At 36.0% G+C, this 27,192-nt stretch overlaps 1 protein-coding gene across 1 annotated transcript in view; it reads left to right on the forward strand.

Annotated features, from left to right (window-relative positions):
* The window catches only part of LOC138315504 (VPS9 domain-containing protein 1-like), a 30,848-nt gene extending 4,063 nt beyond the window's left edge, over positions 1–26,785 (forward strand). The window contains exons 2-14 of the mRNA XM_069256570.1: positions 2,877–2,949; positions 3,147–3,245; positions 3,578–3,755; positions 4,135–4,249; positions 4,424–4,486; positions 5,002–5,054; positions 5,475–5,562; positions 6,269–6,354; positions 6,898–7,956; positions 8,405–8,703; positions 8,886–8,955; positions 13,649–13,753; positions 22,828–26,785. Coding sequence (XP_069112671.1) covers positions 2,877–2,949; positions 3,147–3,245; positions 3,578–3,755; positions 4,135–4,249; positions 4,424–4,486; positions 5,002–5,054; positions 5,475–5,562; positions 6,269–6,354; positions 6,898–7,956; positions 8,405–8,703; positions 8,886–8,955; positions 13,649–13,753; positions 22,828–22,918 — 2,379 coding nt within the window. The 3' untranslated portion in view covers positions 22,919–26,785. The remainder of the gene's footprint in view (positions 1–2,876; positions 2,950–3,146; positions 3,246–3,577; positions 3,756–4,134; positions 4,250–4,423; positions 4,487–5,001; positions 5,055–5,474; positions 5,563–6,268; positions 6,355–6,897; positions 7,957–8,404; positions 8,704–8,885; positions 8,956–13,648; positions 13,754–22,827) is intronic.
* The last annotated feature ends 407 nt before the right edge of the window (positions 26,786–27,192 follow it).

The raw sequence follows: 27,192 nt of genomic DNA on the forward strand, positions 1-27,192 counted from the left end.
TATAACACAATATGACATTAGTTGTTAATATTTTTAGAAAACATATTAAGATTATTGTTAATAATACACTAATCATCATCTTCGGCATACTTTATTCAAAATAAATTAGATATTAATTTGCATAACACAGGTTGTCTTATGTTTTCCTCCTTGACTATCAATCTTCTCTGATCACTCTGAAAATGGTGATTTTACCTTTTTCGGTCGCCACATGAACTGCCTTAAATCAATTATATCCAATGCAATGAGACAACTGCATTTATTATAACGCTGTAAGGCAATTCTGCAAGATCAGCTTACATTGTTAATTTACATTGAACATATTACATGCACAGTATGGTACCTTATTTATATCTCCTTTCCTATTTTCAATATACCTTGATGACTTGGAATCTTACCTGGCGGAAAAAGAATGTTAATTGTCTGACAACTATTGACAAATTATTTACAGATAATATTGAAATGTATCCCAAACTTTTATCATTTTATATGGCGATGACACTGTTCTACAACAAATGTTAAACGGATTTGAATAATATTGCATTACATTATTGCATTACATGGAAAATATAATCTAATATATCAGAAAGATAAAAGTTGTAATATTCTCAAAACGTAAATTGGCCCAACAACACCAGTTTACGTTATGGGATATAGAATTATTTTGATAAGAAGGGTATACATATCTATGTATATTTTTTAACATTAATGGTAGCGTTTTTAAAGAAAAGGAAAAAAACTGCTGAACAAACAATTAAATCAGTGTCTACTATTTTTAAGAAACAAAGGAATGTATCCCTTCCTGTTGATTTTAAACTGAAAATATTTTAGTCACTTGTAATGCCAGTTTTGTTATACTCATCAGAAGTATGGGGATTTGAAAATACAAATATTGTAGAAAAAATCATTTGTAATTTCCTCAAGTTAAAAAAGTGTATAAAACAATTCATGGTTTATGGCGAGCTAACAAGATACCCAATTGATATTGGAATAAAATGTAGAATGATTACTTTTTGGCATAATGTATACTTAACATGAAAATAGACCAGACATTTTTTAGCTCGCCTATTCGAAGAATAGGGGGAGCTAATGTTGTCACCCCGGCGTCGGCGTCAGCGTTGGCGTCCCATTTCACGTTAAAGTTTTTGAGCAAGCTTCTGTTTCGTCAATTGTTTAAGCTTAAGTCATCATAAATGTTTCTGATTTTATTTTCCTAATGTGTATGGATGCTGAACGTGATAATACAACCAATTTTGGGCCCTTTAGGTTTTTTTTGAGTCTGTTAATTTGTCATATTTCACGTTAAAGTTTTTGAGCAAGTTTCTATTTTGTCTATTGTTTAAGCTTAAGTCATCATAAATGTTTATGATTTTATTTTCCTAATGTGTATGGATGCTGAACGTGATAATACAACCAATTTGGGGCCCTTTAGTTTTTTTTTAGTCTGTTAATTTGTCATATTTCCATGTTTAAATAGTAAATACTTGAACAACAACTTCTTCTGAATAGGCGAGCTTTGCTGTTCTCCGACAGCTCTTGTTTAAATGGCTGTAAGATGTTTAAGATATTTTATCAGAGCTAGTTTAAATCATGTTTGGATATATCAATCAACTTGCTGTTTTACAAAAGACTAATTACAAAAAACTTGGTAAAAGTAGACCAATTGATCAGTTTATTCAGAAATGGTATGACTATATTGATAAGTCTTCTTGAGGACTGACATATTCTATATTTAAGACATTTTGGCATAGAAAAATATGCCTCTTGTCTGTCTCTGCTGCAAAACAATACTTGTTAACTGATACTTTGGTCCCAGGAACTTAATGAGAATAGCAATTCAGAATGGATATTTTAATTGACATCAAATTAACAAGGAAAAGTTTAAAGATGCTATAAAGTCATTTGGCATATAACACCATAGGAAATATTAGAATGGGCTCCTAAGAGTTTAGTATATGTTTCTTATTTAACACCTTGGTGTCCAAGGAATCCTCAAAAGTCCAAACTGGAAGGAACACTAGCAAACTTTATTTCTTATTGTCCAAAAAAATGTTGACTTTAGAAATATATCCTCCAATCATTGAGACCGAGCCATTTAGTACTTTCAGTACTTTGATTTTTAAATTGCATCTACATATTTTTTTTCACTAAGATTGTGACAGTTTGTGCATGAGCAGACTATATCAAACATGTCTACATCAGAAACTAAATATTTCATAGATATTAGTAATTATTTGTATTATAAAAACCAACAGAGAGGCCACTGTATGTGCATATGGGGGTTCTTTCTATTACTAAGCAGTTAGATTTAGGAGAATAGTATTGATATGTAGGGAAATCGTGAATTTTTCAGATGGTGTACAGTACGGCTCAACTTTAAAAGAAAAAATGATTAATACAGCAATTAAAGATAATGGATATACAAGTAGTTTAGTCATAAGTGTTTTGATCCAAGCACAGTCTTTGCTCGACGTTGCTTTACTACGATACACAGATGCCACACTTCATCACTCTGATCACATTATTGAAAAAAAATCAGAAAAAAATCTCAGTGTAAATAACCCCTCACATGACTCTACTCCCACCCCAAAATAAAACAACAACTACCAGTAATTGTTGATTTCAATGAACTGCTTCAACCGGGAGAAGACATTTGAAGGCAGGTTACAGCTAATGATACCAACTCCAACTTTTATTATAGTTTTTTTTTTTTACCAATTTATTATGTATAAACACAACTATCAATCCACTCTCAGACTAATTTAAATTGTTCCTTTATTATACCACCCTTTGTATAAAGATGCTGTCAATTCAATTTCTTGATGTAGCTTCAAAACTTATAAGCTATTTTAAATTTGACTTTAAATATTTTTCAGGAAGCTTATGTCAAATATCTTGAATGCATCTTTCGCATCACCACAAAGTTATTACGGAATGTCAATACTGATGGTAAGCCAATTGGATTTTTTCAATAACTGATATTTCAACATTTATGTCATATAATAGTATTTATGTAGAGTAAAATATGATTGTTCTCCCTTTGAAAGTCTATATCAAGTAAGATTACTTTTTAGTATAATGCATTTTATGATGATTTAGAAAAATTTGTAATAATTAAGACTGAGTGTCTTAAGCACTTTCAACAGGTGGGCAGGTCCATATTACAAAGGAAGTGGTGCGACTTGTTCGCCTTGGCAACCAATGTATGGAAAGGATGGTTGCCATTGTCAACCAGTTCACGTCAGGTACGTTACCTGGTTTAAGAAAATGGTCCATATGTAGAAAGAGCTTCTGTTCATGGAATTTATGAAAAAATAATTTTTTTTCCTTTGCCTTTTTAAATTACAAATGTATTTATGAAAATTATACAAAGTATCATTCAATGTTTAGTTAGAATGAAATAAACATATTTGAATTGAAGTCCACTTTATTGTTAATCCAGACAGATCTTTCACAAACACATAGTTTATTTATTTCTGATAAATTCAAAGTATATAATACAATATTTTTATTCAAGATTAAACATGTATGTATGAATTTTTTTTTATTTTTGTATTACACTGAGGTCTACTTTCAGCCATATCAGCCAATCAACAGAATCCATCAGTGAGATCTGACCACCAGTGTTACCCGCCAGAATCCAAGTCTGCCCCAGCAACTCCTGTCAATCAGATATCCGTGGATTTCAGCTCACAGGATAGTCGATTCAGACTTGCTTCTGCTCCATCACCCCTCCCAGCCAGTTCTCACTCTAAGTATGTTATTGGAGTATGTTTAAAGTATGTTAATTGATATCTTCACTTACCCTGTAAATCATTTTGTAATGTTTCTTCTATTTCTGACATAATGTTTGTTTGAGATGGTTTCCAAAATATAGAAGATATCTTTGACAAACTTTTAATACTGTTGTATCGCCTAAAGACAATTTATTGTTATGTCACTGACCAAAGTTTGATGCAAATTTTTCATTGTGTCTTAGTTCGGTAACAACTTTTAAACCATGTATAATATGTGGTGAACAGTGGTATAATTGAATCACCATTATGCTGTATGAAATTTTTCAATAGATTGTAAAAAATTCAAATGGAATCAATAGATGATTGTCCAACACAAACATGTTTTGTTAATTTGTAGACAGAAGACGTTGACACCCTCAGAAATAGCGATGATGAAGAATCATCAACTGATGATAGCATACAAAACAAGGATGGGAGGCCTAGGGACCCGCAAGTCTGCTGCTGCCAGCCTGGTATGGAGTAAATAAAGGGAAATAGATAAACTTTAAAAAGCAACCTCTTGTATTAGACTTCCATTCATTAATAATTAAGGTGAATTTTATGACTTCAACCTTTGGTTATGGTAAGTTTTATTTATTTCTCAACTTATGTAGACTGTATCGTTTTACCTTTTATTTTCTATGCAGAGTTTAACACTGCAAAGGAAGATTGCTGAAAATCTAGCGATTGCAAAGGCCCAAGAAGAAGCTGTATCCTTCAATACATAATCAATTCTACTTCATAGTTTGTTCAGTTTTGCTTTACAGTTTGCAAAGTGTTTTCTGGTTCACCTTTCACTGATAGTCAGTCAATGTTTGAAACTGACAGAAATTAGCAAAGTGTTTCGTATCACAGTCTTAAAGACATTCTGAGAGTTATTCCCCTTAGTCTAATACTAGCATTTTATATCAAAACTGTATATATATATACCGTATGTAAACTCATTTAAACTCATTATAAATCTATCAAGATCTTATGATGGTGAATTATGGTATATTATCAGCATAAATTTTATCATATGTGCACTAATATCATTTCCCCATGTTGTTGTAGTCCTTTTCTTTGGCAAAACCTGACCAAGTTACAAGTTACACCATACACTGTTCATAATGTAACTGGTAATTTAGAATTTATGTTATGCAGAGGGATCTGCTGTTAATGTGAACAAAAACTGACTATTGAATTATCATTTAATTTTTTATTTATATCCTTAATTTGGGGACAGCTAGCGAAAAAAATCCAAGAGAGACAACTCAGACTTGAGGAGCAGGCAGCAAAGTGAGTTACATATTTTGATAAATCTTTATTTACATACAATTTAATTTGGAATATTGAATTCATGTTAAAACATGAATGTGATATTGCGATTTTATCTAATCTAATGTGAACCATTTTCTTACTAGGCATATTTCTTTAGGCAACCATTATCATCAGTGGATTTGATGATGAGCTATTCAAAGCATCTTTAGTCAAATGACTGTTAGTGATTTGTCTGTCATTTTGTCTACAAGCAGTGTTTGTTTCCACATTTTCCACAGAAAGCATTTTTCAGAAAACAACCTGACAGATAGGTGGTCTTAATTGTTTTTTTGACCTAACAGAAAACAATATGGCTGACAGGTGGTCATCCTAGATTTTGACAATTGATCGTGATGTATTTGATCCTGAGTTATGATTTTTTATTCTTGGACATATTAGAAAATTTAACAGCATTGATGGAATGTCAGAGGAAGAAGAACAGAAGAAAGAAATTTACAAGAAAGTCTTAGAGTATGAACAAGATACGGTAAGCTTCTACTTTATGTTTTTGATTTATGTTACCTTAGTGATACAACTGTATGATGATATCAAAACATACTGTAAATACTTAACCATAACAAAGGCATTTTTGTGGACATTTTATTGTCATAGACCAAATAGCTTCTGTGAAAAGTAGGTGTCACAAAATGTATGTTCAATAACAGAAATAGTGTGCCTTTTACAAGAAAACCTGTCAAATATAGATTTTTGCCTGTTCATCAAAGAAAGGAAATACCAGTACGTTCAATCATTATAGACAGGTGGTTGTTCTCTACAAGTGGTCACTATGGCAGGTTTAGCTGTAATTGACATTAAGAATGTTACACAAGAAAACAAGAAATTCAGTTGCTTTAAAAATTGATTGATTTGCAGTTTCTGCTCTGTTTCTTCCCAAGCAGAATTATTTATATTACTAGAAATTGTCATCGGACAATTTGACAGGCTTTTCACAAACAAGGAATTTCGGTCAAGGCCATCCATATTAAAAAACTTGGTAGCCATTTATACCAACAGGTCAAATTTCAGGTTTCTTGGCCTTTCGGAATTTCACAAGAAGTCATTTGAAGATTTTAGGATTTTATGACCTTGAATATACATGTAAATTAAAGTACATCATATTAACAAACTTGGCAGTTCTTTAACTGGAACAGTATTTATGCAATGATTTCTCTGTAACTATGCCTTTGTTGCAGACATGGCTGACTGATTTGAGACAGAAACTAGAAGTAAACCCAGATGATGCTAAACTCATGCAAGAACTCATCCTCAGTATCTTAAAGTAGGTGTACTTTTCTTTTTTACAGCTTTATTGAAATCGCTCTTGTTAACGAAGATTTTTGATTGCATGATTTTTCTGGACACTTCTGTAAAGTTAAAGTAATATTTATGATGTATCATAATAAACATGTGATGGTATCTAGACAGATCTCACATTTCTTTTGTGTAATACAATAGTAACTTTAGAATATAGCTTCTTATTTTCAGAAGGCATTTTGATAATATGTTTCAATAACTTATTTCTGGTATACAGTACTGGATACAAATATGCAACCTTCACTAATCTTTGTATCCTCAACAAAAAAGTGATTCAAGAATTTCATTTCCCCACAATCATCCTTTCATCCAACATCATTGAAAGTAACATGCACATTTTGTTTTTATTGGAGAATTTCATTCAAATACAGTACATTCTGCTAATATATGATATTAAAGTATGAAATATGAATTCTGTTTAATTGTAGCATATAGTACAAACAATTCTTTCTGTTAATGAAAAGTTCTTGTCATTAATATAATACCTTTTTATATGTTTTACCTACAGGTGCTCAGATCATCCTCTAGCACAGCAGATAAAACTTTACCAGTTCAAGGTTTATGAAAAGATCCACCCTCTTGTCTCCAAACGGATAGAGGACCTGTCCGAGATTAAAGTTCCACTTCCTGTTAGGCTTTTTCCTGCAGGGGTCGCACAAACATGGAGTGAAACTGACGGGGTTGAAACTGATTCAGACAGCGACTCCTTCTTGGATGAAGACATGGACGATGACCAAGCAGAGGTGTTTGACAATGATGAACAGAGTGTAAAAATGGATGATGATGAATCTCAGGAAGTGATGGAGGATGGAGATAAGACTAATGATAATGAAGAAAAGGAAAATGAAATAGTGAAAGACATTGAGGAGGTTTCTTCCAGAGTAAAAGAAAATTTAGAAATTGCAATAGAAAAAGGTGACAAATTGAAAACACAGTTAGAGAAAGAAAACAAGGAAGCAAATAAAATCCTAAGACAAGTGTCAAATGATATTGAAAATTACAGTTTAGAAAATATGGATGACTTGTTTGATGGCGATGATGATGATGATGATGATGATGATGATGATGATGATGACAATAACAGTGAGGAAAAGGATGATGATAAATCAAATGATAAATGGATGCCTCCTCCATATTCCTCATTGGTGGGACCAAATGAAAACAAACATCATGCCAGTGATTTATCAGACTCAAATACAAAAAAGGATGATACACATAGCTCCAAAGCACCCGATGAGAAACCTAGCTCATCAGATACAACATCACAGAGTAAGAACTCCTCTCCAACTGTTAGCAGACGTTCGTCCAGTAACAAACTTGCCCATCGTCCACATGTAGAACATGTACAAGCCATGGACAAACAGCTGGCTGAAATGAAGAATGAGGCTTATCATCGTCACCTGAAGAGTATATCCCAGGACGTACAGGTTTACCTAGAGAAGATACAGGCCCTTTTTACCATGACCTACGAACAGCTAGATTCCCCAGCAGGCCAGGATCAGTGTTACGCCTGTCTGGAGAAACCGTTCTTTCAGCCCATTTGGCAGTACCTCATGGCACTTTACAGGTACACATAACTTTATTGTAAATCTATTAAGAAATTCATGGAGAAACATTAATAATACATTTACATGTACAACTGTATCTGTAAATCTTCTCAATTTCCGCTGGCTTTCTGTTCCTTTAATTTATCAAATGCTTGTATAGATATTTTTGCTACAGAAAACTGAACTGATTTTTAAAAAAAATATATAGTTATATAAAACATCAAATTTTTGGCATCTTCATCAGCTTGAAATGCTCAATTTTGAGACTGATAAGAAAGACTTAACAAGTTTATACAAACAGAATCAATCAAGGAGTTTAAAATTCAAACCTGAAAAGTAGTTCTTTAATTATGTTTAGTTTCTGTTCAGATTTTGAAAATAATTCATCTCTATTAAACGATTTTTTATTGTTGTTTGATGTTATTGTGTTGTTGAGGCTTGTATCTTTTATCAATGTTCTGCACCCAGACTGGCTAACGAACCCAAGGAGAGAGCTGTGGCCTATGTGATGACACGACACCAACACAGCACTCCCAAGGATTTCAATGTCAGTAAGAAGTTACGGCTGGACCAGGGGCCATGTAACCTGACACTGGACCAGGGGCCATGTGAACAGACACTGGACCAGGGGTCATGTGACCAGAAGACTGGGTCATGTGACCTGAGAACGCATGACCAGACCACCGCATACCCATACCAGCCTGCGGTGGCCGAGTTACAGGCTATCACAACACAGTGTACTCTACTAGACAAACTCGAATGCTTAGGTAAGAGGTTTTGTCGATTTTTTAAATCAGATGAAATAATTTGTACATCTGTACCTCTGATTTTTCCAATGTTCTCCGAACCTCCATTCTTCACCTTATTGCTGATTTTAATGAAGATACAAATACTAGTTTTGCATCAATTTCATTAATCATATGATTAAGTTTATGATATTTTGTTTTAGTACGGTCATCACGACTGATTTGTCAATGTATAGCAGACCACTATAAAGAAGAAGGCAAAGTACCATCAGTGTAAGTATGGATACTGTTTCTCCTTTCTCTCCCATTTTACTGGTATACCAACTGTGACGATGCTCACCATGTAACTGGTATACCAACTGTGACGATGCTCACCATGTTACTGGTATATCAACTGTGACGATGCTCACCATGTTACTGGTATACCAACTGTGACGCTGCTCACCATGTTACTGGTATACCAACTGTGAGGATGCTCACCATGTTACTGGTATACCAATTGTGACGCTGCTCACCATGTTACTGGTATACCAACTGTGACGATGCTCACCATGTTACTGGTATACCAACTCTGACAATGCTCACCATGTTACTGCTATACCAACTGTTACAATGCTCACCATGTTGCTGGTATACCAACTGTGACAATGCTCTTTATGTTACTGGTATACCAACTGTTACGATGCTCGCCACATTCCTGGTATGTCACCTGTGACAATGCTCACCATGTTACTGGTATACCAACTGACGATGCTCACAACCTTACTGGTATACCAACTGTGACGATGCTCACCATGTTACTGGTATACCAACTGTGACGATGCTCACCACGTTACTGATATACCAACTGTGACAATGCTCGCCATAGTACTGGTACACCAACTGTGATAATGCTCACCATGTAACTAGTATACCAACTGTGACGATGCTCGCCATGTTACTTGTAAACCAACTGTGACGATGCTCGCCATGTTACTGGTATACCAGCTGGTATGATGCTTGCCACTTTACTGGTAAACCAACTGTGACGATGCTCGTCATGTTACTGGTATACCAGCTGGTATGATGCTTGCCACTTTACTGGTAAACCAACTGTGACAATGCTCGTCATGTTACTGGTATATCAACTGTGACAATGCTCACTACATTACTGGTATACCAACTGTGACGATGCTCGTCATGTTACTGGTAAACCAACTGTGACGATGCTCACCATGTTACTGTATGTACCATTTGTGACGATGCTCACCATGTTACTGGTATACCAATTGTGACAATGCTCACCATGTTACTGTATGTACCAACTGTGACGATGCTCACCATGTTACTGTATGTACCAACTGTGACGATGCTCACCATGTTACTGTATGTACCAACTGTGACAATGCTCACCACGTTACTGGTATACCAACTGTGACGAAGCTTTCAACGTTTCTTGTATACCAACTGTGAAGACTCTGGCCATGTTACTGGTATACCAACTGTGACGATGCTCACCATGTTACTGGTATACCAACTGTGACGATGCTCACCATGTTACTGGTATACCAACTGTGACAATGCTCACCATGTTACTAGTATACCAACTGTGACGATGCTCACCATGCTACTGGTATACCAACTGTGACGATGCTCGGTATATTATTGGTATACCAACTGTGACGATGCTCACCATGTTACTGGTATACCAACTCTGACAATGCTCACCATGTTACTAGTATACCAACTGTGACGATGCTCACCATGCTACTGGTATACCAACTGTGACGATGCTCGGTATATTATTGGTATACCAACTGTGACGATGCTCGGTATATTATTGGTATACCAACTGTGACGATGCTCACCATGTTACTGGTATACCAACTGGTACGATGCTTGCCACGTTACTGGTATATCAACTGTGACGTTGCTCACCATGTTACTGGTATACCAGCTGGTATGATGCTTGCCACTTTACTGGTATATCGACTGTGACGATGCTCACCACGTTACTGGTATACCAACTGTGACGATGCTTACCAGGTTAATGTATGTACCAACTGTGACAATGCTCGCCATGTTACTGGTATACCAACTGTGACGATGCTCGCCATGTTACTGGTATACCAACTGTGACAATGCTCACCATGTTGCTGGTATACCAAATGTAATGATGCTCACCATGTTACTGGTATACCAACTGTGATGATGCTTGCCATGTTGCTGGTATACCAACTGTGACGATGCTCACCATGTTACTGGTATACCAACTGTGACGATGCTCACCATGTTACTGGTATACCAACTGTGATGATGCTTGCCACGTTACTGGTATACCAACTGTGACGATGCTCGTCATGCTACTGGTATATCAACTGTGACGATGCTCACCATGTTACTGGTATACCAACTGTGACGATGCTTACCATGTTACTGTATGTACCAACTGTGACAATGCTCGCCATGTTACTGGTATACCAACTGTGACGATGCTCACCATGTTACTGGTATACCAACTGTGACAATGCTCACCATGTTACTGGTATACCAACTGTGACAATGCTCACCATGTTGCTGGTATACCAACTGTGACGATGCTCACCATGTTACTGGTATACCAACTGTGATGATGCTTGCCATGTTGCTGGTATACCAACTGTGACGATGCTCACCATGTTACTGGTATACCAACTGTGACGATGCTCACCATGTTACTGGTATACCAACTGTGACGATGCTCACCATGTTGCTGGTATACCAACTGTGACGATGCTCACCATGTTACTGGTATACCAACTGTGACGATGCTCACCATGTTACTGGTTTACTAACTGTGATGATGCTTGCCATGTTGCTGGTATACAAACTGTGACGATGCTCACTATGTAACTGGTTTACCAACTGTGATGATGCTTGCCATATTACTGGTATACCAACTGTGAAGATGCTCGTCATGTTACTGGTATACCAACCGTGACGATGCTCGCCATGTTACTGGTATACCAACCGTGACGATGCTCACCATGTTACTGGTATACCAACTATTACGATGCTCCCAACGTTACTGGTATACAAACTGTGACGATGCTCAGTTACTTGTTTACCAACTGTGACAATGCTCACCATGTTGCTGGTATACCAACTGTGACAATGCTCCTCATGTTGCTGGAATACCAACTGTGACAATGCTCACCATGTTGCTGGTATACCAACTGTGACAATGCTCCTCATGTTGCTGGAATACCAACTGTGACTATGCTCCTCATGTTACTGGTATACCACTGTGACGATGCTCACCATGTTACTGGTATTCCAATTGTGACAATGCTTGCCATGTTACTGGTATACCAACTGTGACGATGCTCACCACGTTACTGGTATACCAACTGTGATGATGCTTGCCATGTTACTGGTATACCAACTGTGACAATGCTCACCATGTTACTGGTATACCAACTGTGACGATGCTCACCACGTTACTGGTATACCAATTGTGACGATGCTCACCATGTTACTGGTATACCAACTGTGACGATGCTCACCACGTTACTGGTATACCAATTGTGACGATGCTCACCATGTTACTGGTATACCAACTGTGATGATGCTTGCCATGTAATTGGTATACCAATTGTGATGATGCTCACCACGTTACTGGTATACCAATTGTGATGATGCTCACCATGTTACTAGTATACCAACTGTGACAATGCTCACCATGTTACTGGTATACCAATTGTGATGATGCTCACCATGCTACTGGTATACCAACTGTGACGATGCTCACCATGTAACTGGTATATCAGCTGTGACAATGCTCACCATGTTACTGGTATACCAATTGTGACGATGCTCACCATGTTACTGGTATACCAATTGTGGTAAATACTGGTATACCAACTGTGACAATGCTCACCATGTTACTGGTATACCAATTGTGACGATGCTCACCATGTTACTGGTATACCAATTGTGATGATGCTCACCATGTTACTGGTATACCAACTGTGACGATGCTCACCATGTTACTGGTATACCAACTGTGATGATGCTGGCCATGTTACTGGTATACCAATTGTGATGATGCTCACCATGTTACTGGTATACCAATTGTGATGATGCTCACCATGTTACTGGTATACCAACTGTGACGATGCTCACCATGTAACTGGTATATCAGCTGTGACGATGCTGGCCATGTTACTGGTATACAAACTGACGATGCTGGCCATGTTACTGGTATACCAACTGTGATGATGATGCTGGCCATGTTACTGGTATACCAACTGTGACGATGCTCACCATGTAACTGGTATACCAACTGTGATGATGCTGGCCATGTTACTGGTATACCAATTGTGATGATGCTCACCATGTTACTGGTATACCAATTGTGATGATGCTCACCATGTTACTGGTATACCAATTGTGATGATGCTCACCATGTTACTGGTATACCAACTGTGATGATGCTTCCAATGTTACTGGTATACAAACTGTGATGATGCTCACCATGTAACTGGTATACCAACTGTGACAATGCTTACCATGTTACTGGTATACCAACTGTGACAATGCTTACCATGTTACTGTGTATACCAACTGTGACAATGCTCACCATGTTGCTGGTATACCAACTGTGACAATGCTCACCATGTTACTGGTATACCAAATGTAGCGATGCTCACCATGTTACTGGTATATCAACTGTGACAATGCTCGCCATGTTACTGGTATACCAACTGTGACGATGCTCGCCATGTTACTGGTATACCAATTATGACAATGCTTGCCATGTTACTGGTATACCAACAGTGACGATGATGGCTATGTTTTATTGAGTTGGTATGTAATAGGGATAATTTTATTAATTAAATTTTTTTTTTGAGAATTCAGAACATTTTTTAGCTATTTAGAACCACATGAATGTTTAAGTATAAATTAAAATCCTTTTATGTGATCTCATCTATGTTTGTACCTATAGGGGAGCAGACGACCTCCTGCCAATTCTTTGTTATGTCATCGTCAAGGCGGCCCAACCACAGATCATATCAGAGTGTCACATCATGGAGGAATTCATACACGAGGGGTGAGCACTATAAATTATTTCTATCTCCAAGTCCAAGATTTAGCTTTATATGTACAGTATAACTTGTATCCTTGTCTAATGCGGATCTCTTTATATTCCGGTGTAATTGTGTGACATTTTCCTTCTTAATTTATAGTAATTTAAACCTGTATAATCTGGAAACCTGGCTACACTGACCAAATATGCTGATCCCAGTAATATCCGGTTTAGACAAGTTACAACGTACCATAATTAAATTAAATTTACGTGCAAGTTTCAATTAGTTAAGCTGAATTTACAATATACAGATGAAGAAGATGTATTTTATATAAAACTAGCCTGGATATTTATTGCAAACAAATTTTGTTACTTTTTACCTTGGATGAATATTCTGCAACAGGGCTATACTGGTAACTTTGAGAAAAAATACGACCAACCATTACTTTCTTTAAACACAACAGATTTTTAGCCCACCATCATCAAATGGTGGGCTATTCAAATCGTCTTTTGTCCATGGTCCGTTATCCATGGTCCGTGGTCCGTCGTCTGTCCGTAAACAATGCTTGTTACTGCTACTTGAGAAATACTGCACAGATAGTTCTCAGATTTTACATACACGTACATGGTTCCCTTGGTCCCAAGGAGTGTCATGATGATTATCAGACTGATCGGAAAAACAATATGGCCACCAGGCAGCGCTCTTGGATTTTGGCAGTTGATGTTTGTTACCGCTATTTCTCAGAAAGTACTGAAGGGATCTGTCTCATATTTCATATGTAGGTTCCCCTATGGCCTTAGGAGTGTCATGCTGATTTTCGTCCGTCTGTCCATCCGTCCGAGATCCTTTTCCGGGCTATAACTCAAAAACCATTCAACGCAGCTCCTTGAGACTTTCAGACAAGTGCCCTAGTTGTGCCTTTTGCTATTGTTACCCTTCCATGCTTGGTGTTTTTTCTGTTACCATGGAAACTTAGTCGAAAATACCAAATTACTGTTTCTTTTTGTTTCCGGACTATCAAAACCATTTAGCGCAGCTTCACGACTTTTTCTGAATTATATATCAGACAAGGCCCTAGTTGTGCCTTTTGATATTATGGACCTTCCATGTTTGGTGTTTTTTCTGTTACCTGGTAGTCAAAATACCAAATTACTGTTTCTTTTTGTTTCTGGGCTATAACTCCAAAACCGTTCAGCGCAGCTCCATGAAACTTTCTGTATATATCAGACAAGTGCCCGAGTTGTGCTTTTTGCTGTTGTGAACCTTCAATTTTTGGAAATTTTTAATGTACCATGGAAACTCAGGCAAAAATACCAAATTACAGTTTCTTTTTGTTACCTGCTATTATTTTTTCAGTTTTACAATACTCACATACATTTAAAGTTATATTTGAATAATAGTTACTTTGACCTTGATGTATTTGGGTTTTATTCCAACTGCGGGGCGCGGGAGATAATACCACGCTTTGCAGCTCCTTGTTTTTGATATATACTTTTGATGTATGAATAAGAGCAATTAATGAATATGCTAAATGACCAAAAGGCTTGTCACAATATATGTACGAGGAGGGGATGTGCATGGCCTTGCAGGTAGGGCATTAGAATTATACCTACTGCCCCTATTACATAATTGTAAAAGATGTCTAAATTTAGGATCTTATCTTTTCTCTTCTTCCTAACTAACTTTCTTCTTCCTATCTCCCTTGAAACTGTCTTACTTTTGGCCTTCTTTTGAACGAGGTAGGTTCTAGGTTATGTCCTCTGACCAAGACACACCAAAGGCTATAAAAGTGGTAGTTTTGCCCGTTGTTAGTAGTTTCTTTGGCGGCATGGTTCTGTGATATAGCAGTATAAAAAGGCAAGAGTTCAACTATACAAGAAGACACAACATGAATATACCTCAGTTTCCAAAACATGCACCACACACTTCATACACAGTACACACTGAATACATGGGAGGCCTTCCTTACATGACCATGGCTATTTATAGAATGTTAATTAATCAAACAAACAGTCTTATGACCATCGTATATTGTGAAAGTCCTCTATGATATGACCCATATGGAAAAAGAAATATTGTTTTATAATAAGCTTGAAATACAATTTTAAAAAATTCAATTTTCAATCTACATTTTGTATTTATATTTGATTAAGATTTTTTTTGTGTGATGCAATTAAATCTTGCTGAAGTGCTCAAAAATATGATGATCCACAAAAAAATGAGAAATAGATGAAAATTTCAAAACCAGTAATAATAAATGTCCTGGTTTCTAGTCCAAATCTTGAAAAAAATTTATCCACAAAAATAACTGGCTTTGCAGTATTTATGGACTCTAGATAATCTGTTGCTTTCTTCATGTGTCTAAAGAATGGGTTCGAAAAGGGCAATAAATTTAAAAAAAAATGGTTTCTTTAAATGGCTATTGGTTCTTAAATCACTGAATGGATATTGGTCAAATTAATTCTGGATAGTTATATGTCAATTAAAGGAGATTAATGAAGGGCGTGTCTCCCCTGGGGTCAGAGGTGGCAGAGTCCAACTGTATAGATAAAAATCTTCTGCAATTTGAACCAGTCATAAGTCAACAGTTTATTTTATGGAATATATTTGTAATTTGATTTAATAGAGCTTTTTCAGAATCACTAAATCATAATGTGATACCTGCGGTCCTTACAGTCCTGACTTTTGTGTAGAAATTTGAGGTTGTAATCAAATAAAAGTAATCAATCTTTTTACATTGTTCACATAATCATTGTTCGGCTATTGTGTAGAGAGCTCTCTCCTCTAATTACATTATGTAAGTGACAAAAAACAGGAAAAATGATACCTGCATATATCTGATATATGAAATGAAAAATGGAAATATTTCATGATATTACAGTCATGAAACAGCCAAAAGAAAACTTTGGTTTTTTGTTTACATAGTAGGATCACCCTACTGGGATTTTACCAGATATCAGAAACTGCATTATACATCATATTCTACAGGTCTATCTGCTGTGGATCTCAATCTAATTGAGTTCCGGGCCATTCAATGACAGAAATTTCCAAACCCTCTCAATCATTACAGACATATAGGCTGATCATGCTGTTAATTTGTGGAGATTTCTTAATTGAAAATTCTCAGACAGGAATGAAATGGGACAGAACACAACTGATAGATTAACACTCAAACTCGGCATATTTCTTTTATTGTCGAATTATCGTACACATCTTTAATTTGGGCGATAACATCAGCGATATCCAATTATTATTAATTTCTCATGTCTTCTAGGTTTTAATTTTATTTCTACTTGGCAGTGATTTATTTCTCCTTGTAGTCCCATTAATATGACACAACAGTTCGAGGTTAGTGTTAACACAGGAGAGCTCCATTATACAGTCCTCTAGTGGATACTCGGATACAACGTCTGCCAGAAATGTCATGTCGGAATCGCCGATAACATGGTGTTATCACTGACCATCTTATTCCAGAGAATAATGTATTGAAACTGTTACCATGGAGAATTGTATGTCACAGGATTACGGGGAAGTTATCAGGAACCATTGTTATTGGGAATTACTCAAATGTCAATTAATTCACATTCATGTGTCATCAGAATGAGCTGTTCAAACAAATATAAATTTGATTCAAATTGCTTTCAAAATTATTAATTGGGGTTATACTGAAATTGCATTCAAAGTCCGTTTTTGAGATCATTATTGATAGATATTTGAGTGTATATGTTTTTGAGATCATTATTGATAGATATTTGAGTATATATGTTTTTGAGATCATTATTGATAGATATTTGAGTATATATGTTTTTGAGATCATTATTGAGAGATATTTGAGTGTATAGCAGAATTATTAAGGGGTATAACCCACATCAGTACCAAACTTGTAGAGGATGTTTTAAAACCAGATAGGAGCAATTTGATTTAAAGCTCCACTGGACTCGGTATATAAGCATTACAAAGTTGGACCTGTTGTACCCATGGGAGTATATCTGTACATCAGCCTTTACCTGTTGTATGTGTGGATTGATCTCCCTTGGATCGAGGTACCAGGTGGCAGCACTAGAGATAACGGATGTCAGGCCGACATACTTTCGATGATTAGCTTCCAACAGTGTTGGATGATGTCATTCAATATCAATTTGTCACAAAACGATAATGGATTAATGGCCAAATTTTTTTCTCATGTAAATTTGCATATAGAGGATTGACAAACACACATTGTTCCACTGTTGTACGGCCACATTTTCTTTTGTTTAATCATGTGTTGCTAGCGCTAGATATTACGAGCCGATTTTCTAATGATCACACACGATTTCAAAGACGAACTCCGCTGTAGTATTAGTCCCACCACGCATTTGGTTTCACACATGGTCTGCTGCAGATGCTGATTTCAAACGAAACAGCACAGCATGTCATTCACTAGCACATCGTTTTGATGCGGGCGCGTGCGTACTAGAATGGAGTTGGCTTTTTACTGTATTAATGGATTAAGAGATTCCTTGTAAGGACATCAAACAGAAATCAATTGTATGTTTCATATTACAATGTCGCAGCTCATCAAAATTTGTTGAGCAATTGTCGGCCGATTATAATTGAATATTATCGGATGTCATTAGTCACAATGAAAGAATTGTGTTCTCCACATGTCTCCTAATCTCTGTGTGTTCACACAACTCTGGTCAAAGGACTATTACATCACTAATTCACTTTATAAACAGATCATCACAGACAAAAATGCTTTTAGTTATTAACATTTTCAAAATAGTTTTTCATCCACAGTCCATAATACGCCCTTTCCCTCCGTCCATAAGCAATTCTTTTTATCACTATTCTCAGAAAGCATTGAAGAGATCTTTCTCAAACATATATGTGTTCCTCTAAGAGCGTATTTATATACATGTATATTGCATTTTGGTACTGATCTGAAATCAAGATGGCCTACAGGAAGCCATCTTGGATTTTGACTAATGAAGTTTGTTATTGCTATTTCTCAGAAAGTGCTGAAGAGATCTTCCTTAAATGTCAAGATGGCTGACTGGCAGCTATCTTAGATTTTGACAATTGCAGTTTTTTATCACTTTTTCTAAAACTTTCAATTCATTATTTCTTAGAATACAGTGAAGATTCTCTTTTTAATTTAGTTTTATATGTAGGTTGATCTATTCCACAGTGATGCCTATAACAATCTGGACAACAAGGTCCCTCTAGGATCTCTTGTTATCCTGCATTGTGATGTTTTTACTGTAGATGTTGCATACCCAATATTATTTTAGGACATCTTGAATTTTAGCCCACTTTTATCAAAAGCGCATATTGCATTTTGGGACTGATCAGTCAACAAGATGGCTGGAAGGCACCTATCTTGGATTTTGAAAGTTCCCCTATGTGTATGCAATATTTCAAGGAAAGAGAGAAAAAAAGAGAAAAGCAGTGAAAAGATCCCTGTATTCATTGTCTATTAATATTGGAGGCGTTAAGGTCCTCTTGAATCAATATAGAAGTTATTAGGAATGTGCTAATTCATCACTGCACTTAATTACCTCTCTCTATCAATTTTTCTACTTTTATTCTTACAACAAAACACCATTTCACATAGAAAACAATGATTGTTTTATTTATCAGAATACACGTACATTGAAAACACAAATTCATGATCATCTATTTATGAGATGACACAATGTTTGTTTTCGTATCATTGCATTAAGAATATAAGATTTGACAACGCTAGTAGAGCAACACTGCTGTAATAATTGATGTGATAATTTAATCTAAAATGAATATTTAAATATTTGAATATTTAACTGGCCTAATATTTGAATAATAAATTGCTGAAAGTGTTTTAAAAAGAAAAGAATGCCTTGAAAACATGAATTCATCTTCTTTTTTTGTGAGAGGATACAATGAAGAGAGTTAGGGTGATAGCTGTTTGTGTGTAAAGTACAGGGATATTTACATTCCGACACACCTATATGTTTTATTGCCCATTGTGCGTCAGCAGTAAATGTTTCATTGGAATTATTTACATTATCCTGTACTGGTCTTTGTACCCAGCTATACACACAACAAACATCATTTCATGGACCGATACAATCTACCGACCGGGATGAGAGGCAAAAAAAATGAAGTGTTCAATAAGTGATCGTGTTACATTATGAAATTGACACCTGTGATAAATGGGTAGAATTTTAGCGATAGATCTGAAGTGAATTTTGGTGAATAATTAACTATCTAAGTTTATTGCCCACCTGCGGAAGTGTCTATGTCTCAGATTCATTGGGCGCTTTGGCTCATTGGGGAAGTATGGCTCATGAATAATTCTCATGAATATTCATTCCAGTGTTTAGTAATGGTAGTTCGTCAGGATTTCTTTTCAATTGTTTCCAAATGTGGCCGGACACGGTGCATTTTGGATTAAAAAAAAATTTATTGCTTTTAATACATGTCGTGATCAAATTATACTACGACACATTAAATATGTTTTATCGTCTGTAAAAGGGAACCCGGGTTAGCTTCATTTGTATCAATAATACCTTTTACAACATGAAAATATGTGCATCATCTTTTCTTTCTGGAATCCAGTCATTTCATGTTTTATTGAACTTCGGTTATCATCTGACTGTACATAAAATGTTAATGCTTTGGTTGGGCTTTTTTACCTGACATCCACCATTTCTTAATGCAGTATCAAACAACATAACACATGGTAAATCTAATAAATGGGTTTTCCTAATGCTATCTTCATTAATTTTACAATGTCAAGCTCTATATAGGGATTGGATTTCGTTTTTATGTTAACCATGCTTGTATGGAGCAATTCCTCTAAGAATATATTCTATGGGGCGCGTTAGCGCCCCATATTGAATATGTTCTTAGAGGAATTGCTCCATACAAGCATGGTTAACATAAAAACGGAATCCAATCCCTATATTTACACTCACACGACTTTTTATTTATATTTTATGCAATAAAATCGTCATTTGAAAGTGACGTAATTATTCAATAAAAGTCGGTCAAAAGTGGGAGGAGCTTACTCAATTGAACAGCGAATGGTGACGCTTCACGTAAGGTAGAATTATTCATCCGCGACGACAAAAAAGTTCAATATTTTAGTGTAAAATAAACATGACAAACAAAGTAAATTTCAGAGATAATTTTATTTAATCAGATCAGAACTTTAAATATATATTCAATTTTGCTAAAAGTTAATATATAGCGTAATAACATAAAGAATTTGTACACGGCCACATGTGTGAACTCGGTGACCGTTATTGTGCAGCGAGGCGAAGCTGACGCACGCTTACACACTTTAGTTTGCCGAAGTTGGCAAAACACCGATTTTCAAGTAGCTCAATGTGTTTGAGATGTCGTCTGACTTGACGGTATTACATCCTTGGGAGCCATGTGATTATATAATCTACGCTTAGATCCATATAGCCGTCGATAGATGAAACAAATTCACTTGTGTTCGATGGATACAATGTATTTGTGGTGACGCGGAACTGTCAACCCGTGGATTATTAGCGGTGCATGTTTTATAATACACATGATTAAATACTCAAAGAACAAAGACAAGAGGATATGTTTATAACTGACCTCTATCAGAGGGTCTCACACCCGTCCACCCCAAAGGCTCGATCTTAGGACGAACATAGGCACAGAGGTAATGTTTACATTTGACACCCATCATTTTTAACAAAAATGAAAGCACGTCGCCCCGGTCGGGATATTTTTCCGTTTCTTTATACAATTGTTAATTTAAAAATTGTTTGAATCATATATAAATATAAATCATGTATATATTGTTAACATTTTTCCAAAATTCTATGAAAAACAACAATATACACGTAATGTTGCGTCAAAATGTAAACAAAGCCATGTGTTTCTTTTTAAAAAAAAAGTAGTCCTTTTACGTTGCACAGAACATTTCCTTACGCAAGTTCAAAGTTCAATGTTACCATGCAGTTATGGTAAACAAAATCGGCTAGTATTAGCGTATAGTGACCAAGCCTAGCAAGTGTAAGCTCTATAATGTTATGGTGATAATAGTTTACTGCACCTATATGCTGCCATCATTTTTGATATATTTCAGAGTTATAGTCCTTTATACAGTCATTATTTCTAAACCTGTGTGTGAATGCATGGTCCAGTTTCATCAACATCAAAGAATTCTTTAACATATAAATTTTCATAGGAAAGCATTATAGATCTAAAATTATTGAGTTGAGGAAATTTCATTTACTTTTGTAATGCTTTCCTAAGGAGTATTTTAAGATAAGAAATGTCAATGAAACTGGGCCAAGATTTATTTCGCTACATGCTTCTGACAGAGAGAATATTTTTCTGACAGAGAGAATATTTTTACTATAGTAATTATATCCTCCTTGTCTGATATTCTTGCTCTGCCATTTAAGACACAAAGCAATTTCTCATTTCAACAAACATTTTGGGGCACCATTGCACAAGGTTCATTACAATACTCCCTACTTCACAACATATGTCCTTGTACTGCATTGATATAAGTTCATCTGTAGTATAGAACAGTCTTACTTAATATATGCTGTACCAGAGGTAGTTGGCAGTAATCCAGTTCTTCTTTACGTGTATTTGTAACAGAGCAGATATATTTAATTGGTAATTCAGATACTTGGTTGATTTCCGATATAAAAGAGGTTAGGTTTTAATAATTTAACATCCTATTAACAGCCAGGGTCATATAAGGACATGCCAGGTTTGTTGGTGGAGGGAAACCACCGACCAGCGGCCAGTATCTGGCAACTGCTTCACATGGGACTTGAACTTGTGACCCATAGGTGAAGGGAGTGTGGTAATATGAGGGGACATCTTAACCACTTGACCACAGCAGCCCCCAAAAGACCCTTTCAACAGTCAAAAGAGATGCATAACATTACAAAGTACATTAGTCTTACAACTTTCAAATTTCTAGAATATTTCCTTGTTTAATGTTTTGTCAAAAATCTGATTTATGGCTGAACTCCATTTCTGTTAACACTGGTTTATGGTGTTTTAGTTGGAGTTAAATCAGGATGTAAATCCAAACTTTACATGTACCTACAATCATTGTATGTGTATGTTTTAGGTACATCATGGGAGAGGAAGGCTACTGCCTGACATCCCTACAAACAGCCTTGGCTTACCTTACCTCCCTTGGGATCGGAGATCAGTCCTAGGACCTACCCTTAACCTCCAGGAATAGTGGACTAGTCAACCGAGGATACATCCCACTTTCTCATCTCCAGGGTGATAGAGGACCAGTCCAAATAACTCTCTTCATGGAAAATGGACCAGTCCTAGGAACTACACTTACCCTCCAGGAATAGTGGACTAGTCAAACGAGGATACATCCCACTTTCTCATCTCCAAGGATACCAAGGTGATAGAGGACCAGTCCAAATAACTCTCTTCATGGAAAATGGACCAGTCCTAGGAACTACACTTACCCTCCAGGAATAGTGGACTAGTCAAACGAGGATACATCCCACTTTCTCATCTCCAAGGATACCAAGGTGATAGAGGACCAGTCCAAGGAACCTCTTTTTGGATAATGGTCCCTTCCAAGAATTTTTCCTAACTCAGGAATAGTAGACAAGTCATTGACCAATTGACTAATCCTTAGACTTACACAAAATTGCTACTGACATTGTGATCTGGGCAAATCCACAGACTTAACCTACTGCTAAGAACGATGGATAAGTTGTAGGATGTTTTAGGAGGTAGGACTACATGGATGATACTAAATAATATACTGGAGTTGTCTTATTACTTGTATTAACTTCTAAGAAGTTATGGAGTCATGTGCAGTCTTATTAATTTAATGCAAGCTGTGATGTAATGGTTTTGTCTTTTGACTTGGGTACTTTGCATAAATTACTTTAAAGGAATGTTGATCGTGTTAAGGTAGCCACCTGCTACTTCAAGAAAATCTTTTTTGTCATGAACCTGGCCATTGACAAACCAACAGGGGTAACAACCATTCTAAGTAAAATTTCAAAACAATCATACAGCTTTGAAATGGACTGGTCTGTGCTGTGACAATATGTGTTTAGGCAATTGAAAGGTTATTCATCCAGTTTGCTCTAAATGGTTTGTTGATCAGTATTGAGCTACTTAAAAAAATATCTTATTTGGTATTGTTAACAAAGTAACCAATGTTACAACCATTTAAAGTCAAATTTCAAAAGTTACCTGATGCTTCATTAACTCTACCCAGTGGAAAATCTGTACATCTGTCTGTAAATTTTGTAGCAATTAGTGATATTTTGTTGGCTGTGTGGTGATATATTTCTGATTTGTGTGACCAGTATCTCACTCCACCAGAGTTAAATACAGTATTTATCGATATTCAGTGTAAATCATGGCTTACCATAATAATTTTTATATCACCTTGCTACAGCACCTCTGTTCAACAATCATTAGGAGATGCAGTGGTTGACACAGCGGAAGTTTCAGATCTCAAGGTGGAAAATTGATACTCATTAAATCTTTACATGATATTTAACTTGAAATATTATTAAAGTTAATGTGACAAAATGTTTCAAATTGTAGCCAATTATATTTCTCTTACTGATTTTAATTAGAGAAAAAATAGGATATAGCAGGGAGATATTAAAAGTGACTGTGAAAGAGGTTGATATGAACTAATGAAGTAATTAATGTACCACATGATACCTAATAACGTTTGCAAGGAACTATTGTTCTATTGGTGATGGAATGATGTTAAAAGATGATATCCCAAGCTAACATCATTTCAGCAGGAAGATTACAAAGAATAACACTCCATCACGACTGGAGATACTAGTCCCACACAAACGTTATTGGGTATCATGTGGTACATGTATTAGTCCCATTGGAATTACAGCAGATTATTTTTGTACTTTATTAAATACATTGAGAGTTTACATACAGGTTATAAATCCTACACAGTCTTAACTGACTGTCAAAGGTTCAGTATCAACATTTTTTGATGAAATACCAGTATCTTGATTGGTGATATGGATCATCTTTAGCCCCTTCCTCAAGAGAAGGCCAAACATAGGAGTAGTGAAAGTACTCTACCATACCCTTACACCTCAGAGCCACTGTATCCTAGTAGTTAGGTGACAGACATTCCCTCCATCTTAGGGGTTGTGCAATCTTGGGTCGTCAAAGTTGCTAAGAGTTTAAGTGTTTAAGTGATTGGCATATTTCTTCTACCACTACCGTCAACACTTCTGGATTTTGATAACCAATTGCTGAGTTTTTCTTGGTAGTGGTTGGGGTTTCCTCACAGAGCTTTGGTTTTCCTCCAGGTAACATAGTTAATACACCAGTTTATAGGAGACAAAGGTTAGCTACTGTATAGTCAAATCTGGTCTTTTCAGACAACTTAACTATATATGATCAGTCAATGATGAATGGTGGCCAAGAAATAATTTACTTGGAGATCAAAGAGTGGAAACTAAATCATCGATACATTATTTACCGTCAGTCAATGCAGGAGGCTGTATGATATAAACTATAATCTCTGGTGCGAAGCAGGCCTGTTAACTACACGGTAATTATCACTTACTGCCTACGCGTGGGAGCACAAAACCCACGTAAAACGACTAACATCACGGCCACATAGTGTTGCTATTTAGTTTTTAAAATCGTATAAAGATCTAAGAGATTCAGTAACAGAGCTACTCATTAATTAGTGTTAATTTTATGAGTGACTTTGTGACTAAATCAAAGGGGATGGATTAATGGTTCTATATATAATTAATAGCCGGAGTAACGAGTGGTACCGAGCCTACATTGTGTGCTGCATCAGTGTTGATGTTCGCTTTACATGCTCGAGACTTCCTCGGGGCAAAACACAACATTAAAGGAATTTCACGTTTCATACTTGCTGGATTCTTGCAAACGTGAATTACCTGGCTTTTGCATATTGACCTTGATGTTATTTTAGAGTTGATGTGGTTGAGATCTGTCGTGAGAATTAAGGTTCAGGGATCTTATTAGTGTGATTAAAAGTAATAGGAAAACCTGTATAAAGCCTATAGGATGTATGATGTTTTGTAGGTTACATCTTAATAAGTCCGGATATGTCTGGCGATAACATGAAAGATTATTGAAAATGTAGAATATCAGTAATTTGATCAGATGAATTTGCAGTAATTCATTATATTGAATATCATTCACATTTGGTAAGTTATGGGAATGGCTTAATGTATTGAACATCAATAATTTTATAAGATGTAGAATGTAATCAATGGATTTCTTCAATATTTTGAACATCTAAGAAAAGAGGGTTCTGTAACCATACATATTTTAGCACTTATAAATTGACACCAGCAATTTTACATTAAAATATGATTGTTCTATACATCCACTTTATGTAAGCCATTGATTAAGCAAATAGTGCAAACATGCAAATTATCATTGTGCCAAATTTAGTATGTTAACACTACTTGAAAATGAAGAATATGTTATATAGTATTTAAAACTGGTGATAAGGATATTCAACCTCATAATGGTTATAGTATCATATAATATCATATATATTTGATGAGATAGAGGTGTTATTAACCTCTGAGAAATTCAGTGATATTGTGTTACGTTGACTATCGGTAATCTGTGTTGCCATGGTTACAAAAAAGAGACTTCTCATTTGTCCGCATTCAGATATCATCAGTGAAAATTGGTATTTAGGAAAGGATTTGAGGAAAGCCAAACACGTTGGCACCTGTAAACATTGGGGATTTAAAACTTATCTTTAATGCACAACACATCATTCTCAATACTACAGGATGAATATACATCTGTATCCTAGTTTCTAATGTCTTTCATTTAAACCAGCATTGTCAATTTTGATGAATAAATGAGATATGATGATGCAAGAATGAATGAGAAAGTATGGTCCAGAAATGTTCTTTCAATTTACTTTGTATTCGAGTGTGACAAGATTACAGTTGTTTTTGTTAATCAGAAATGTTATCTACTATGTGTGTTTATCTTATTGTGTTCATGTATTTCAACCATGATTTCATTGATTAAATACATTCTAGTTAATTATTTTCTTGTTTTTTTGGGGTTTTTTTTTATTCGTTATTTGGTATGATCATATGATTACTGCCTCCTCCTCCTCCTTGTCACAATGGCTCAGTGGTCAGTGTGTTTGACTGCCAGCCCCACGACTCCTCCTCCTCCTCCTCCTTGTCACAATGGCTCAGTGGTCAGTGTGTTTGACTGCCAGCCCCACGACTCTCCTCCTCCTCCTCCTCCTTGTCACAATGGCTCAGTGGTCAGTGTGTTTGACTGCCAGCACCTCTCCTCCTCCTCCTTGTCACAATGGCTCAGTGGTCAGTGTGTTTGACTGCCAGCACCACTCCTCCTCCTCCTCCTCTTGTCACAATGGCTCAGTGGTCAGTGTGTTTGACTGCCAGCACCACTCCTCCTCCTCCTCCTCCTTGTCACAATGGCT

The sequence above is a fragment of the Argopecten irradians genome, chromosome 2 (genome assembly GCF_041381155.1).
Source record: "Argopecten irradians isolate NY chromosome 2, Ai_NY, whole genome shotgun sequence".
In the NCBI taxonomy this organism is placed as follows: Eukaryota; Metazoa; Mollusca; class Bivalvia; order Pectinida; family Pectinidae; genus Argopecten; species Argopecten irradians.